Genomic DNA, 16,891 nt, shown 5'->3' on the forward strand with positions numbered 1-16,891 from the left:
GGATGGAACCTGGATCCTCTGTAAAAGGAGCAAATGCTCTTAACCAGTGAACCATTGAAACTCTCTTTGTTTAGTGTCAAATTCAAACTGCAGAGCACAGAGTTTGAATAATAATAAAGCTGTGAACACTGACCATGGCTAAGTAGCTTACATGAGTTCTGCATATGGATTAAGTCTCCACATAATTTTTGGCCTGTATTATCCCAGGGCTTCTTGAAGGCAGAATCCAGGTCTTGCTCATAGCTACATTACCAATATCTAATTCACAGTAGATGATCAATGAGAACCAGTGGAGGTATTAGGCATTAATTTATATCAAGCAGAAAGTATGATTTTTTTTTCATGTCAGAAAAGTTCTGTTTTCAGCCTGTTGATGAGATCCTGTAGTCCTCTTCTACCAACTGTGCAAGGATTATTCCTGTCTCTGTGTCCCCAGTCGAAGAAGGGAAAGCAATGTTGTTTTCATTTGAGCACCCTATTTACAATATGTCCTTTTTTAAGGGTTCCTACAAGCCTTCCATGTGCCCAAAAACTTTTAGGCAACTTTCTCTTTCTCTTCCCTTAGTTTACCTTTGTTAACATAGAAGAAAAAATTCCTAGGGATTTTAGGAATGATGAAACTTTTTAAGTGTCTTAAAACTTTGTAAAGTCCACTTTCTAACAGCAATATTTTGTGCTCATTAAAACTTGGAGAGAGCTAGAATGAATAGTCAATGTCCCATGCAATTAAGTAACAAATCTGCCCAAATTAGTCATCAGCTTGAGTGACAAGCCATTTCAAAGGTTTCTCTTTTCAAGTATGTAGAGGAAAACAAAATCAAAATTAGCAGAACAACTTCAATGTTCAAGAGGACTTTCTCTTTAAAGGCATCTTCTATAAAATTTGTGTCTGTCTCATGCAAGATTAAAGGGGCTTTCTGCTCACTTGGAAGAACTCGGTCTTCATGGCCTTGTGGATTTACTAATCAGCTCCTGAGAGCTTCTAAATATGGCAAAGCAGAAATGTTTGTTCCAATTTTGTATTCAGTGGCATGGAATGCAAACCAAATAAGCACAATGCCAAATGGTGACACCTTTGCAGAAGGAATGAAAAGAAGCAGCTGAAACAGCTTCGCCAATTCCCAGATAAGTGCTTGTAGCTGTGCTTCTGCAAACATTGCTCCCACAATATCTGACTCTTAAAAACTACCATATCTTCAAATAACACCATTAAAGACTGAGATGTGAGAGACACAGATAAGAGAAGACAGCTTTTCAGCCCAATGCATATTCTCATAAGAAGATATCTTATTTGAGAATAAATATTAAATTACTTCTAGTTCATTCTACTAGGCTGCATTATGGACAGATTTTGATGAAAATCCTTATTACCCAAATATGCTTGTATCATTTGTTTGGATTAGGAATACATTTCTAAGTATTAGAAATAAATCAGGAACATTTTCTGAAAGGCCATTAGCTTTTCTCCGGCAGCCCAAAGCTGCAGAGTTAACATTCAGTGTTGTGGACACAATTTTGGCTTTAAATATTATCTCTTCTCAGTGGGAAAAAGCAATAACTATTATTTGGATAAAGAAAAAAACATCCTTTTCCCCTCGGCTTGGGTGCTTCTGAAGAGAGCTATTATTTAAACCTACAACTAGTTCCAGAGTAAGATGAAAAGATTTGTGTTGTTCTCCAGCTAGGTAGAGGGACAGTAGAGAGACCCAAGGTGAACAGAACTTTCTCTAAGTACATCAAAAAATCAGGAAAAAACACTACATCATTAGATGGACTAAATGAACTTAGAAATCTTCATTCCCCTAGCACTATAAGCCATCACTGAAAGACTATGTGTAATCCTATTAGCCTATATTTTAATCAATTGATGTGGTTATTATGGAAAAAGGAGAATATGGCCACTGTTTATCCTAGAGTAGGCATAAATCTGGGCTCTAGACATGCAATTGAGGATTTTATTTTATCACTAAACTCCTAACATTTTGAAAGGCTATGAATAGTGGGGATATGGCTCATGACCCCTTCATGACTACATCCTTTTAGAAATTACACAGTAGATGATAAGTAAGAAATGGCACCACAAGACAAGAAAGCAGAATTAAAGTAAGTACAGCTCTGAATTCTGTCATTTGTTCTTTAAAATCCAAGAGAACAGGGTGACATATGAAATGAAGACTTCTATTTTAAGTACTGAGAATTGAAGCCAAAACATCTGACTGGCTTGTAGTTCCTAACCAAATTAAGGTTTGATTTTAAGATCTGTTTTACTCTGATAACAGACATACAACCTGTAGGGCTAGAGAATTTAGATATAGAGGAAAAGCCAGGCACACATGGATCTCCCTGGAATGGATAAAAAGAATAGATTTTATGGGTGGACTGGGGAAGGTTGAGGACAGGAATGAGAGGATCAAGTGGTAAGGGTGAGGAAAAGTAGAGTTGAGGGATAGAATGTGGGAAGAGACATATGGAACTAAGGAAAGATGATGTGGAAATCTAGTATAGTGGAAACACCCTAAAATATATGATTGCAATCTTAATAAGGTCTCTAATAGCTCCACATACAGAATACCACCTGGCCATCTCCTATCACCAAACAAGGCATCTAATACCGGGACCAGTTCTATTCAATTGATTTGTTAGCCAAGGTTGTTCCATGGATATACCCCAAAATCTCAAGCTGTTGCCAAGACAATAGATTTCTTCTGAAAACTGACAGCAGGGTCCCATTGCCAACCACAACATCTACACAATTCATTAAACATGGAAAAGTTGAGCTTGTGCCTACATGGAGCCTTCACTGGGCTACCAAAAGAGAAAAGTAAATACCAACCCAACCACAAAACCTTTGACCTACAATCTGTCCTGCAAGCAAGGTATGCTAAGGCAATGATAAAATAAAGATTGTGGAAATAACACACCAATACCTAATTTGACTTAAGGTCCATGCCACAAGATGGAACTCCATACTTAACACTACTTAGGTGACTAAGAACCAGAGATAAGATAACGCAGAGACCTAGGGTAAATCCAAAAACTACTGATCTAAAAATAGGAGAAAAACATCAATAAAAAGCATCAATAAAAGTGGTATTCTGTTGTACTCATAGATCAGTGCCTTATTCAGTTTTATCATCAAAGAAGCTTCGTCTTGCAGCAGATGAGAACAGAGACCCATAGCCAGACAACATGCAGAGAGAGAATCCTTTAAACACAAAGCTTTAAATGGAATGTCTCCATCAAATGCCTTCCTTCTGAATCCCACTGAAGAGGAGGCAGCAAAATGGAAAGAACCAGAGGGGATGGAGGACACTAGGAGAACAAAGCCCTCCGAATCAACTCAACAAGGCTCGTGAGAACTCGCAGAGACTGAAACAGCAAGCACAATGACTAAATGGATCTGTACCAGGTCCTCTGTATATGTACTATAACCTTCAGCTTAGTAATTCTAATGGGACTCCTTGAGCATGTGAAGAAGTCAGTCTCTGATTCTTGTGCCTGCTCATGAGGCTCTCTTCCTTCTGTTTGGTTGCTTTATCTGGTCTTGTTGTAATGATTTTGTTTTATTTTGCTATATTTCATTTTGTCAAAAAATAAGTGGAAAGCTAAAAACCTATTTATTTTATTCTACTGTGTGTGTGCAGGTGCACATGCGTGTATATACATGTGAGTAATCCAGAAGAGGCCATTGGATCACCAGAAGCTTGAAATTTGTTGTACTACACACTGGATTCTGCTCCAATGCCAGAGCAGCAAGCACTGTCAATGATTGAGCCATCTCTGCCCAGCTTTCCGGCCCTTAAATATTAGCAGTTTTTGCCTGCTGACTCCAGCAGCCCTCACTGCAAACCAGCTAAATGAAGCAGCTTGTGCTGTCTGCTTTCCCTTTGTCCTTTCTTTTTCCTAGTCTCCTACCTTTGACCCTTCTGCTCTCATCTATTTGCATTCAGATCTCTACCTCAGGATCTGCTACTCTATGAAGTCAAATTAAAATACTCTGCAGCAATCCTGTGCTGATTCCTTTAACTCTACATCCATTCCAGCAGAAGTGTGCTGCATATGGAGGCTTTCTTCATTACACCCACCCCTTAGATTTCCCTACAGAAGACTGCACACAAAAGACCCCAGAAACTGCTCATGTGTGACCATGCAGCTGGAGTATGGATATGGACACCACTATATGACTTAGATGCACAGAGGCTGAAGTCCAGAGTCTGTGACCTCTTGACACTGTTGTAGTTAACAAAAATAGAGCAAGTCAGAGATCAAATACAGTGTGTGCTAGGGAGAAATCAACAGTCACTGGCTATTTTTGTCTTCTTCCTTCACCACTTCTAGTCCAAGGGCAGAACAAGATCTAAATGAGCCGGAGTATCTGGTGGCACTTTCTAAATAGAAATATCTCTCTGATTCAGTAAGGAAAATAAAAGGAAGAAGAGCAGCTGCAGTGGTCAGCACAGGCTGCTCTTCCCAAGAGAACAGTCCTTTACAGGGACATGAGGAACAAGTCCTGCTAAAACTAAAATGAAATTCTTCCAGCCATCCTCCAGTTTCTCAGCAGAAGACACCAAAGGTCCTTTCTCTGTCTTTTCCCAAAAGGACACCTGTCCAGGCCCCAAGTTAAAATCTTGGAATCTCTAGGTGTGTGCCTGGATAAATACACATGTATTCCTTCTTGACACATTTTGATACACAAAGTGGAAATGAGGACCACACAATTGGAACATAAAAATAATAACCTCGTGTGATTCCATGAAACATGATTCCTTTGCCCCGAAATCAGAGAATTCTTAGAAAAATTCAAGGTGCCCCCCAAATCTTTCAAACCACACAGGCGTGGTTGGCTTGTATTTTTGACTATCACTGCACAGAATGATCACATGTTTGAGTAGCAAGTGGGTCCTGATGGTGTTCATTAACTCTTGATGTCTACACATCAAGGTGGACCTGCATGTTGTAGATGCTGACTTGGGGCAGAAACCTTTTCTGTGTATTTATCTCATGAACTCTGCTGACGGCAGCTGAGGGACTCACGCTCCATTTGCAATCACTTCTCAGAGCATGGGGTCTAAACTTCAGTGTCGCCTGTGTAGCACTGGCACTTCTCAGTGGTGACACTTCCATCAGTAACATAAAACGAAGGCATGAACAAAGACGATGCCATCTACTATGTTCATTGACTGAACCCAGCTTATCATTTTAGGGTAAGCCAGAATTTTAGGGTAAGGTTGATCTTGGCAATCACCTAAGGTTTGAGAGAAAAGCTCATGTGTTTAAGTATGTATGCACAAATAAAAAGAATCATATGCACATATACACATATGTATATGTTAGCATGTATGCAAATATCTCACATATGCAAACAAAAAGAGAGCAATTTGATGGAGCCATAACTGGAAGGCCAGTTGTATCCTGATCCTTTATATTCCGGTTTGCTTCTTTCTGATTTACAAAGTTTGAAAAGATAAAAATAACTCACTAAAAATGCTTAAGTAAAAGAAAAAGGCTTGAATCATTGTTCTGCCAGTTTGTCCCATGATTTTCTCTGTGCCCAGTCAAATTAATAATGTTTCCCTGGTTTACGTAGTAGAATCTCAAGTAGACTTGCACACATCACACTGATTTGGCTCAGGCATTGATATTAACCGCAGAAAACATGATAATAACTGTGCCTGGGCAGCAGCAATACTGACTGGGTTGAGTTGCAAAGGTTCTCAACCTGTGAGTTTGGCCCCATTTGAGAGACACATATCCAAGATCCCACATATTCGATATTTACATTGTGATTCATAACAATAGCAAAATTACAGTTATGAAGGAGCATCAATATAAGTTTGTGATTGGGGGTCACCACAATATGAGGAACTGTAGTAAAGGGTCAGCATATTAGGAAGATTAAGAACCACTGGAATAGAGGCTTCATATGGAAGCAAGTGTATAGTAATAGAGAAACAATGATAGAAATTACATAAATGCTAAACATATTCTGAAATGACATTTTACTTTATTTCGTGATGCTTCCCACGTACACACACCTACACCCACACAAAAGCACACATACTCTTGACCTCAAGCTATGGAAACCTTCCCTTGTCCCCACGTAAATGATATTTTGCCTGTCGTTTTTATGTTTTACTGGCTGGTGGATTCCATGTAATAATTGCCAGTTTTCTGTTACTGCTGGTTCCCCTGCTGCAAATGAGCTAATCTGTTCAGAGGAAGATAATTGCAGAGCAGTTGAGATAAAAAGGAAAAGCCTGCATCTCACCGCTGTTGTGAGCCTCCAGCTGCGAGGCAGAGTTCACAGCCACCTTGCATAGCGAACAGTAAAGCAGCCTCTTTGCCTTTTCTTCCTCAGTCTCGGTGGAAGGACTTGAGCTGTTGCCAGTGGCTGCCACCGCTGTGGGGCTTTTCTCCGGTTTAGAGATCTCGGTTGTTACAGTGTTGTTCTTGCGCATTTCCACATTTGTCGTTGATATCACTGTTGTCTCTGTGGTACTGTCTGTATTCGAGACAGAACAGGAGAAAGAGTTAGGAAATCATGGCAGCATCTCTCCCTACTCAGAAACACATCACTGATGTAATAATCTACTAAAAATGATAACAGTATGTAGCCAGAATGGTTTGACATCCTGACATCCATCACAAATGATCACAATTAATTTCACACATTAATATATGTTAGATGATGCCTCAAAACATACACAAGTACAGTTAGAAACTAACCTTTTGCCCCAGAATAGGCATAACACAAATTTCTCCGAACACACTGCCTCCCTAGAGGAACTGTGATAGTAAGTATCCTTCTTTATATACACGTTTCAATGCCAATAGTTTTTAGGATAAAGATACAGAAGGAATGCTCTTCACTGCTTTCCTTTTTCTTAATTCCTGTCTTCCTATCTTCCTAATACATGCATTTCTTTATTTCAATAGTAGTATAGATCCTTTGGTACACACTCAGGAAAAAGTTTACAGTGGTTGTGTTCAGTTCAGCAACTCATTGAAATCATGGCTGTATTCATAAAGAATTGTAGCTCAGTACCCAGTACCAAAATCACTGATATAAAAAAATAAGTGAAATTCTAGTCTGAATATTTATTAAAGGCTTGCTCTGCTTCAGCATGTGTGCAGGAAATTCATGGCAGGTGTAGTCAATCAAAGACACTACTCTCAAGCCATCCCAGGCTTGTCATACCACGTTAGTATTTCAAGAAGTTGACGACCACGAAAGTCTTTATGTATTGTAACCCAACAACCCTCTCATTCCAAGTTCTGATACTAAATCTCGAGAGATCAGTCTTCGAAGTGCAACAACCTCACCCTAACTTCCCTCAGAGACACACTAAATTCCCTGAATGTATGCCAATCAGCATATCAGTAATGTTCATCATACCCAATGATTGTTTACAAATAAAATCTGTTCTTGGGTACTACCTGAGCTCATATTTCTTCTGCCTCTCAGCTGATGCTTAGCCTCCCTAATAGTCTCAGCCTACCTCTCCAGCTGCTCTTAGTTTGCTCTTCCACAAGTCATCATAGACTTCCATGGTCACTGTTTCATGCCATACTGAAAAGTCTGAAGATAAATGCATTTGTCAGTGGGTATAAGGGACAGTGATCTGTTTGTAATGGTGTATGGTATGGGTAAATATATATGATGTGTGTGCATGTGTGTGTGTGTGTGATGTGAACATGCATATACACCAGGATGACAGGTGTTGTTCCTTAGGTGCCAACACCCTTGTTTTTGGAGACAGGTTTTCACTGCTTTGAAGCTTCTCAAGTAAATAAGACCAGTTGGACAAGGAATCCCAGTGACCTGCTCATCTCTGCTTCTACACCAGTGCAACTACAAATATGTGGCACCATTCTCAGCTATTTTATGTACGTTTTGGGGGTCAAACTCAGGTCCTCATGCTTGCACTGCAGGCACCTGACAGACTGGGCTGGACGTCAGCCCTCTGTAGCTCATATTGTGATGTATTTACTGAGATGTAGGACTATGGACTGAGGCTGTTTGTCAGTTACAAGATGAAAAATGGGCTTTTCTTAGGTCTGTTCTATAAAAAGATGCATCTGGATCTAGTTTCCTTCAACTGACATTCACACCCTTTAGTCAGTTATTTAGCAATAAGTCTCTTCCAGTGGAATTCCCCAATTAGTTATATATTTTTAAAGGGTCATCTGTGAATTAGTACCTCATGGGCAAAGAAAAACAAAATCATTCTAACTTTTGCTTCTGAATACAGGTAGGCATTCTTTCTTTTTTCTTCTAATTTGTATTTATGTGTATATATGGTGTGTGTGTATTTATGTGTGTGTTTGTGTGTGCCCCACATGTATGCATATACCTGTGGAGGCCAGACTAGAGGATTGGATTCCCTGGAGCTGGAATTGCAAGTGGCTCTGAACTTTCAGACCTGAATGAGGGGAACTAAGTTTGATTTCTCTGCCCGTGCAGTAGTTGCCCTGACCCACTGAACATCTCTCCAGTCCCAAGATGTCCATCTTCTGAATGGCTTTCACTAGCCCAATAAATTCCCATTATTGAAAACCAGATAATAGCTCCAAAATGTCTCTAAGAGTCTAGAAGTAGCAAAAAACCAGTAGCTTTCAGATAGGTCTATAACTGTTCAGCTTACCAACAAACAAAAACGATTTAAAACACTTGTCTCGAAAATTATCACCAGCATCGAGTTTACCAAGGGTTTATATTATAAAATGAATTTTATGTACTTCTCAAACCATTTCATTTTGCCTTTTCTTGAGCTACAGACATCAGAAATCTCCAGAATTTAAGGAAATGATACAGGGCCTCACAGTAGGACAGAGGGAAGCAAGGTAAAATACTTCATGAAATGTATAAATTGGAAATTTAATAAAAGAGGGAGACGTTAATGGCAATCTTTGCCATGACTGTGATTGTCCATGGTAAGATCACAAGCAGTTCTGAGCTACAATCACTGAATTTGCTTGCATTCAGCTCTATGGGGAGTGAGGATTGTAACTACCATACTTTCAACCCACTGTGTCAGTAAAGTGAAGTCAGAATGCATTGGTGTAGACATGTATTTCAGGGAATGACCATGGGAAAGATTTCCCTGGTAATATCCTCCTTTTAAGAGCACTTCCTATGGACCAGTATATTTCTTTTTATATATTGATCTAAAAAGGGTACATAACACAGACCGTATTAATCCTAAAACAATGTTCTTATTTACAGTCAGATTTGTAATTTAAAAAATGCAAGTCATGGCTCTTCCAATCCCCCCCCCCCAATAACTGTACTAGTCTGTTCTCCTGAATCTAGAGGGCAGTGCTCATTTATCCCTGCTGTGGAATAATGTTGTACCTTGTAAAGATTTGCCACTCATATCGGTTTATTAAAATGCTAATTGGCCAATAGCCAGGCAGGAAGTATAGGCAGGGCAAGCAGAGTAGGAGAATTCTGGGAAGAGGAAGGGTTCAGTCTGCAGTTACCACCTAGACACAGAGGAAGCAAGATGAACATGCTGCACTAAGAAAAGGTACCAAGCCACGTGGTTAAACATACATAAGACTTATGGGTTAATTTAAGTCATAAGAGCTAGTCAGTAATAAACCTGAGGTAATCGCCCAAACGGTTTATTATTAATATAAGTCTCTGTGTGTTTCTTTGGAACTGACTGGTTGCAGGACCAGGTGGGATGGAAACCTCCAACTAAATATTCCAAAAACACTGTAAGGTGACAAGTGCCAGGCTCTGTGCTTAGGACTTAGTAAAGCCGTCATACCTGATGGAGACTCCTCACTTGAAACAATATCTGAGAATTCATCACTAAATGCTTAACTTCCAACTATTTTGACTACATAGTTGAGAATGTGTTTGTTGTTTTTTAAGCTTACAAAAATTGATAAAGACACAAAACTATATTTTATAATTTTAAATTTAATGTGTAGATCTTGGGTTCATAAGGGAAGACTCCTTTTGATTTATAAAAAGACACTTGTTTTCTCTTGTTTTTGTTTTTCTCCAGTAAAGGGACATTTACTCAAATCAATAAATTAACCTAAAATTATACTGCATTAAGAGAAAATTGACTAGTCTATATTTGGTAATAAAATCAGCATAAAAGTTTTTTTACAACATGATACATTAAATCACCAATTATACATAATTCTTATTTACCCATTAAAAGAATGTTCAGGTCTGGTGATAACTCAGTGAGTAAAGGCATGTCTCACCAAGACTTAGAACCCATGTTAAATCTCTGTGTCCCGTACAATTTAAGGACAGAACTACATCTCTCTGGTTGTCCTCTGACCTATATATGTGTGCCATGACATCACACAGACAGGAAAAAAGACAAGCAGACAAATGGGCAGAATGACAGGGACACACACACACACACACACACACACACACACACACACAAATGTAATAGAACGGAGAGAACATTATTCAAGGCAGAACAGTTCCCCAACACACCAAGTGGTGAGATCCACCCGAGGTCCTTTATCCTTGAAATCCACAGTCCCCATTGAGTCTCAGAAAATAAACTAAAAGTCCAAGGCACCCCATTTACTTCCTAATCAGTGATCTTCTATACTATCAAGGTTGTAATGGCAAAGGATGTCTTAGAAATTGTATCAGTGCAGGATGTTCAAGGAGACATGATGACTGAGTGACAAGATACAGTAGTAGTGATTCAAACAAACAACCTCTCTCCCATACCCAGTGCTCCATAAGTCAGAATGAGACAGAAGCTTTAGGAAATTGCTCATCAATGTGAGTTCATTAGTTTTAAGGAACAAATCACAGCAGCACTGTGAAATACTGATAAGGGGAATTTGGTAAAGAGCCTAGAGGGTTGATGCTATTTTCTAACATCTATTTCTAAATCTAAATTTAAAATTCAAGTCTATTAAATGCAAGGAAGAGGACTTGCCAACAAAAGTGCAGTACAATCAGAGGCACATCCAGAGCTATAGAACCCAGTTCTCAGTTTGGAGACAAGTTAACTTCAGGACATTTTCTGCGGTCAAGCTGTGCTCTCAAGTGGAAACTCAGACTTGGTATTTCATAGCCTACTTCTAAATTTGAGCCTGTCATTGTACTCTGGAATGACTCACGTCTTTAAACTCCATTTCATCAACATTTCATATTAAGCAGTTAACTTCAGCATTAAGACACTGTGGGTAGCAAGGTCGTTAAATATAGGTCATGCGCTTAGTGGTGGAAGGGACACACTCAAAACTTCAAACACTGAACTCTCACAAACCTAGCTTGTCACCTGCTCTGTTCATTTCTGTGCTGTTACTTTGCACAACCCAGGCACTTGATAAATACTTATGGAAAGAAGTGAAGGAAAGAACACGATTGAGCATGGTGAGGCACTTTTCAATGCATTTGTAGGGACTAACTAATCCAACTCATAAAAGCCTAAAAGATGCATATCATTCTTGTACCCAGCTTCTCAAAGAAATTGGGGCCTTGAGAACTGTTGGAAATTCCAATTCACAGATCAGTAGCAGGTAGCACATTGTTCTGAATTCAGACTGATTCAGTGGCACTGAGCCGACATTCATTTCTTTATTGACAAAATTGTGTATTGCAAAAGATTTCGAATGAGTCATGATTCACCTTGAAATCTAAAAGATAGTATCTCAGACCTTTGATGTGAAATGCAAGTAGCCATAGTCTAAGTTAATCCCATAGTCTAAGTTAATCGTGACTGTCTAATTGTGCTTTTATGCACTGCTCAAACCCACTCAGACAAAGAGAGAAAGAGGAAAAGTTACATCTGTCAAATCACACAGGTAAGAATCAGTTTACTGACTCTATAGCTGGGAAGCCTGAATGTGACCAAACTAGACCCCTGCACGTAGGTGACATCTGTGTAGCCTGGACTGTTTGGGGGACCTCAATCAGTGGGACCAGGATTTATCCCTGGTACATGAGATATTTTAGGGAGCTCATTCCCTATAATGCCTTGCTTAGCTTCGATGCAGTGGGAAGAGTCTCGGTCCTGCCTCAACTGAAAGTGCTAAGTTTTGTTGACTCTCCATAGGAAGCTTTACCCTCTCTGAGGAATAGAAGACAGGATGGCTTGGGGGTGTTGAGGAGAGGGGAACTGTGTTTGGTATGCAAAATGAAGAAAACTTTTTTTTTTAAAAAAAAAATCAGAGTCAAGAAATCATGGTTTCTTTCTACCACAAAATACAGAGAATGCGGGAATAATGATTCACTCTTCCTAGTGTTCCCCAAAGGCTGTTCAAATTTCTTTGCACTGTTCAGCCAGTGTCTCTAGTAACAATATATGTGACAGGAAGCTGAAAGTAATGGGTGCGGTTCAGGCAGAAGAAAAATGGTATGAGTTTATATTGCTATGCTCTATTTCTGCCAGGGCCCCACAGCAAATATTCATTAATGCTACTGTCATCGTTTGGCTCTGCCATCCAAACAGGTTGTTGATACTTTGTGGAGTGGGCTTTAGTTGAAAATGAAAGAATCTATGTCAGGATTCATTTGCAGTCCCATCTTCTATAAAAAACCATCCTAAATATGTTGTTTTTTTAAAAAAAAAATCTACAAAGCACTGCTCTCAACTTGAATTCTGCATAACAAAGCAGAGCGGACAAACTATTCAGATGTATTCCCCTGGGGACTTCAGAACCAGAACCAAGTGTGGAAACATATCCGGGTCCCACCAGGTTCCTTAGAGGTACCAGGGATCAATGCTGTGACACTCAGGTCATCATTATGTTGTCCTGTGGACAGAGGAATCTGAATTGCATGTATTGTTCCTTTCTTCCTCATGAGAATTTCGTTCCCAGACTCGCCGACAGATAAATACTGAAATGCTTGAATATGCTGACAAAATGAATTACAGGTTGCAGAAAGCTCTAGGTTCATCCCGGCACTGCTTAAAAGTGGCTTCCCATGGGACACAGCTATAACCCCAATACTGGGAAAGTTCAATATCATTCTTTTTATTTAGAAAGTGTAAAGGCTACCTAGTTAGATATATGGGACACTATTTAAGAAATGAAAGGAACAAAGTGAGGGAGGGATGAGAGAGAAAAAGAGAATAAGAGAGAAAGAGGTGAGTGAAGAGAGAGAGAGAGAGAGAGAGAGAGAGAGAGAGAGAGAATTTCATGACTAGAACAATAAACCCCACTGAAGAGCTGTTGGCAGTCTATGGCTGCTGGGGAAGGAGACTCAATATTTTGATGAGTGTTTCCTAATAGGTTGACCATATTTCAGTAATGTGTACATTTGCAGACTAATTGGACCCAATGATTATTAAAGACAAAACAAAAAACACCCATGAATTTGAGAGGGAAATGTGGCAGGGGTATAAGAATAGAAGACTAGAAGTAGGTATGACCAAAAATATATTGTGACCATGTATGAATTTCTCAAGGAATAAATAAAAATGCACTAAACAGAATCAGGCAAGGGAGAATGAAGCAAGGTTATTATGACTTTTAAGTCACCTTGTACAAGGTAGTGGGACACTGTCGCCAAATTAAAATAATAGAATAAAAGGTCTGGAGCCAGGCAGCTAATGGTGGGGCTTCTGAGAAGTAGAGAGAGTGAAGGAGATTTGAACCAGGCAGAGGGGCGAGGCTGTAGCTCTCACAAGCTTCAAAGAAATAGGTCTCATCAGAACCTGCCCAGCGTCTTTCAGGGAAGTTAAGAGAGTCCACTCATTGGTAAAGCACAGCTGAGATCTATTTTGCATCTTCACACTGGACAACTTTGAAATATCCTTGGCATTTCACAGGATCACACTAATCTGAACTGGGATTTCACCCAGTAAAAGGAGACTACACTGTCTAGGGAAATGTTCCCTTCCACACGACAGCAGCCAATAAGTCAATGGAAGAAGCTAAGTTGAAAACGAGGGAAGTAAGCCAACTGTGCAGTGTTAAGGGTATGCACAGCTTTGCCTGATGTTTTGGCTAAAGTCCCAAATGTAAGTTACATGTAAATATTCTAAACCATAAATGACAATGCCTCTATTAACATAGGTGTTAAAATTCTCAGTTGGCCACAGGCTGTATGGTCTGGGCCACACACTGCTAGTGTTGGAAGGCACTCTGGTACGCAGAGCTGCTCATGGTTACCACAGTTAAGGTACAGTCATGGGGCTTTATTGAGGCTCCTTTCAGAATACAAGGACAGATTTGCTTATTAAAAACTATTACGACATTTACTTCTTTTTAATTTTTTCCCTTTTTAAAAACATTTTCTTGTTTTCATATCCTAATCAATGTTTCTCCTACCTTGCTTTTCCAAGTGTCCCCCTTCTCTCCCTTACCAATCCCATCCACTCTTCCTCCTCTGCTTCTCCTCAGATACAGGCCGGCATCCCATGGATATCAGCCAAGCTGCAATGAGACTAGGTACCCCCTACTCCACTAAGGTTAGATGATCCAATCTAGTAGGAGGAAAGGGCCCCAAAATAAAGCAACAGAGTCAGAGACAACCTCTGCTGTCACCACTAGGAGCCCCACACAAAGACCAAGTTGCACAACTCTAGCATATATCCAGAGAGCATAGGTCAGTCCCATGCAGGTTCCCTGGATGTTGGTTCAGACTCTGTGAGCCCCTGTAATCCAGGTTACTTGATTCTGTGAGTTTTCTTGTGGTGCCCTTGACCCCTCTGGCTTCTGCAATCCTTCCTCCCTCTCTTCAGCAAGTTTCCCTGAGCTCTAACTCTTGGTTGGCTGGGGGTCTCTGCATCTGTTTCCATCAATTGCTGGATGCAGCCTCTCTGATGACACTTGGGCTAGGCACTAATCTATGAGTACTCAAGAATATAATTAGAAATCATTTCATAGGTTGTTTATTTTCTTTGCCTGTCATGTTTGGGTCTATCCCAGGTCTCTGGGGTATCCAGGCTCTGGGCCCTGGCCTTCAGCAGGGATCTCCCTCTCAGGGTATAAGTCTCCAGCTGGGCCAGACACCGGTTGGTCAGTTCTGCAATTTCTGTGCCATCTTTACCCCAGCACATCTTGCAGACAGGACAAAATGTGGCTGAATTGGCATCCTAGTCCTTCCCCTGGAAGCCTTGCATGGTTATAGGATGGTTCAGGCTCAGGATCTTCCATTACTAAGGCACTTACCTGGGGTCACCCTCATCAATTCCTGGCACTTTCCATTGCTCTGGGTTTCTATTCATCCCAGGGATGCCCCATGAGGTTTGCTTTATTACAGATAATTTTTCCTCTCTCCTTTCTTTGGAATCAGAAGGAATAGTGCCTAGGGTGAAAGCCTTCATGAACCTTCCTACCTCTCTTAATTCTCTGGCATCCTCTGGGTTGATAATAGAAAGACAAACCATATAGGAGGACTTCATCACATCAGAATTACAGCTTCTTAGAGTTAATGATGACGCTTTTCTTCATATGGTTCCTGTTTCAATATACCACAGTTAGCCCTGAATCTGATGGATAAGTGATGATGTCATCAGATATGTGACGTTAGCCTTATTTCAGCCTTTCAAAGGATGCATTTCTATCTTTGTCAAGGACTCAACCAAAAGCTGAGCAACAGTATACAAAAGCACACCTGTGGCCTCCTGAACTCAATTCCTACCTTTCTTCATTTTCTCCAAATACTTGGAAAACAGTTTCATTCTTAAATTCATTGGTTCCCACAGTATGTCACTGAAACAGGCACAGTGTTAGAAACATTCAAGAATCAAGCATAATGGTGCTTCTGAAATTCATAATTCTGGAACTTCCCTTGGCCTCATGACCAGGGGACCATTTTAGAAAGAGAGGTTTTAAATTTCACTGCCCAGTCTCTGATTCAGTATGGACTGATGGGAGCCTGAATGTTTACATTTCTAACAAATCACCAAGAATTACTGCAGCTGTAAGAAGCATACTTCAAAACCTCTGCGGATATAACTGCCAGTCAGTCTCTGGCTCAGAATGATTGGTGTCAGCTGTGAAGTTAAATACCACTTAAACAGCAAGTCACACACTTAAGAAAAGAAAATTAGGAATCAAGTGGCTTAGTGTCTCTCTTTTCCTGTAGCCGAGGAAGTTCCAGGACATGGGACTTTTTGTGCAAAAATGGGACTCTCTGTGTGTCCCAAGAAAGCCAGGACAAGTCAAACACTCATGAAAGCCATTTCAGAAAAGTAGAAACCATACAAACAGACAAACATAGAGCTGGAGATTATGGCTCAAGAGTTAAGAGCACTTGCTGCTCTTCTAGAGGAAAAAGTTCAGTTCTAAGCACACATATAAGGGTCTAATACCTCCTTTGGACTCTGTGGCTATCCCCCCCAATGTATGCATGTATGCATACATATATGTGTGTGCATACCTATGCAAACATCCATATATATATATATATATCAAAATAAATGTTTAAAAAGAACAAGAAACAGCAATAACAAATACAGCTAGCTGTATGAATGTTTCTGCAAGTGAACATGTACACAGGCATAATGTATGCATAATGTATGCATAATGTATGCATAATGATCCCAAGCACATCATGTGCATTTCTATCATGAGAGGCAGGTTTCGAAATAATTGTTATAATCAAGGATATAAGAAGACGCATTCAGATATCTGATGTAGAGCTCAATCCCAATCCATCTTACATACAACTATAAGACCAACTTTTTTTTTTTTTAACAGAAAAGGGGTCTCATCTCTAATTGGAGTTTGTATTTCTAAGAATTTTTTCCCTCTTAGAGGTTTCCTTATAAATCCAGTTGTTTCATCCCCTCTGAATGTAAATTAAAGCAATGTAAATTAATCATTAGTCAGGCTCAGTCTATCTGGGTGGATCCAGTCATGGTACCCGGAACTAATAAGCACCAAGATAAATGTGTGCATCTTGTCAGACAATATTCTGAAAACTATTAAGGGAAAGAAA

General features: G+C 39.9%; 1 protein-coding gene across 4 annotated transcripts in view; it reads right to left on the minus strand.

Annotated features, from left to right (window-relative positions):
• Znf385d (zinc finger protein 385D) overlaps positions 1–16,891 on the minus strand; it is a 910,681-nt gene that overhangs the window by 15,981 nt on the left and 877,809 nt on the right. For all 4 annotated transcript variants that reach the window (XM_041662856.1, XM_041662858.1, XM_041662859.1 and 1 more), the window contains one exon: positions 6,269–6,502. In XM_041662856.1, the coding sequence (XP_041518790.1) occupies positions 6,269–6,502 (234 nt within the window). The remainder of the gene's footprint in view (positions 1–6,268; positions 6,503–16,891) is intronic.

This window comes from Microtus oregoni, unplaced genomic scaffold, assembly GCF_018167655.1.
Source record: "Microtus oregoni isolate MIOR12 unplaced genomic scaffold, Mior012 000013F_ref0000133, whole genome shotgun sequence".
In the NCBI taxonomy this organism is placed as follows: Eukaryota; Metazoa; Chordata; class Mammalia; order Rodentia; family Cricetidae; genus Microtus; species Microtus oregoni.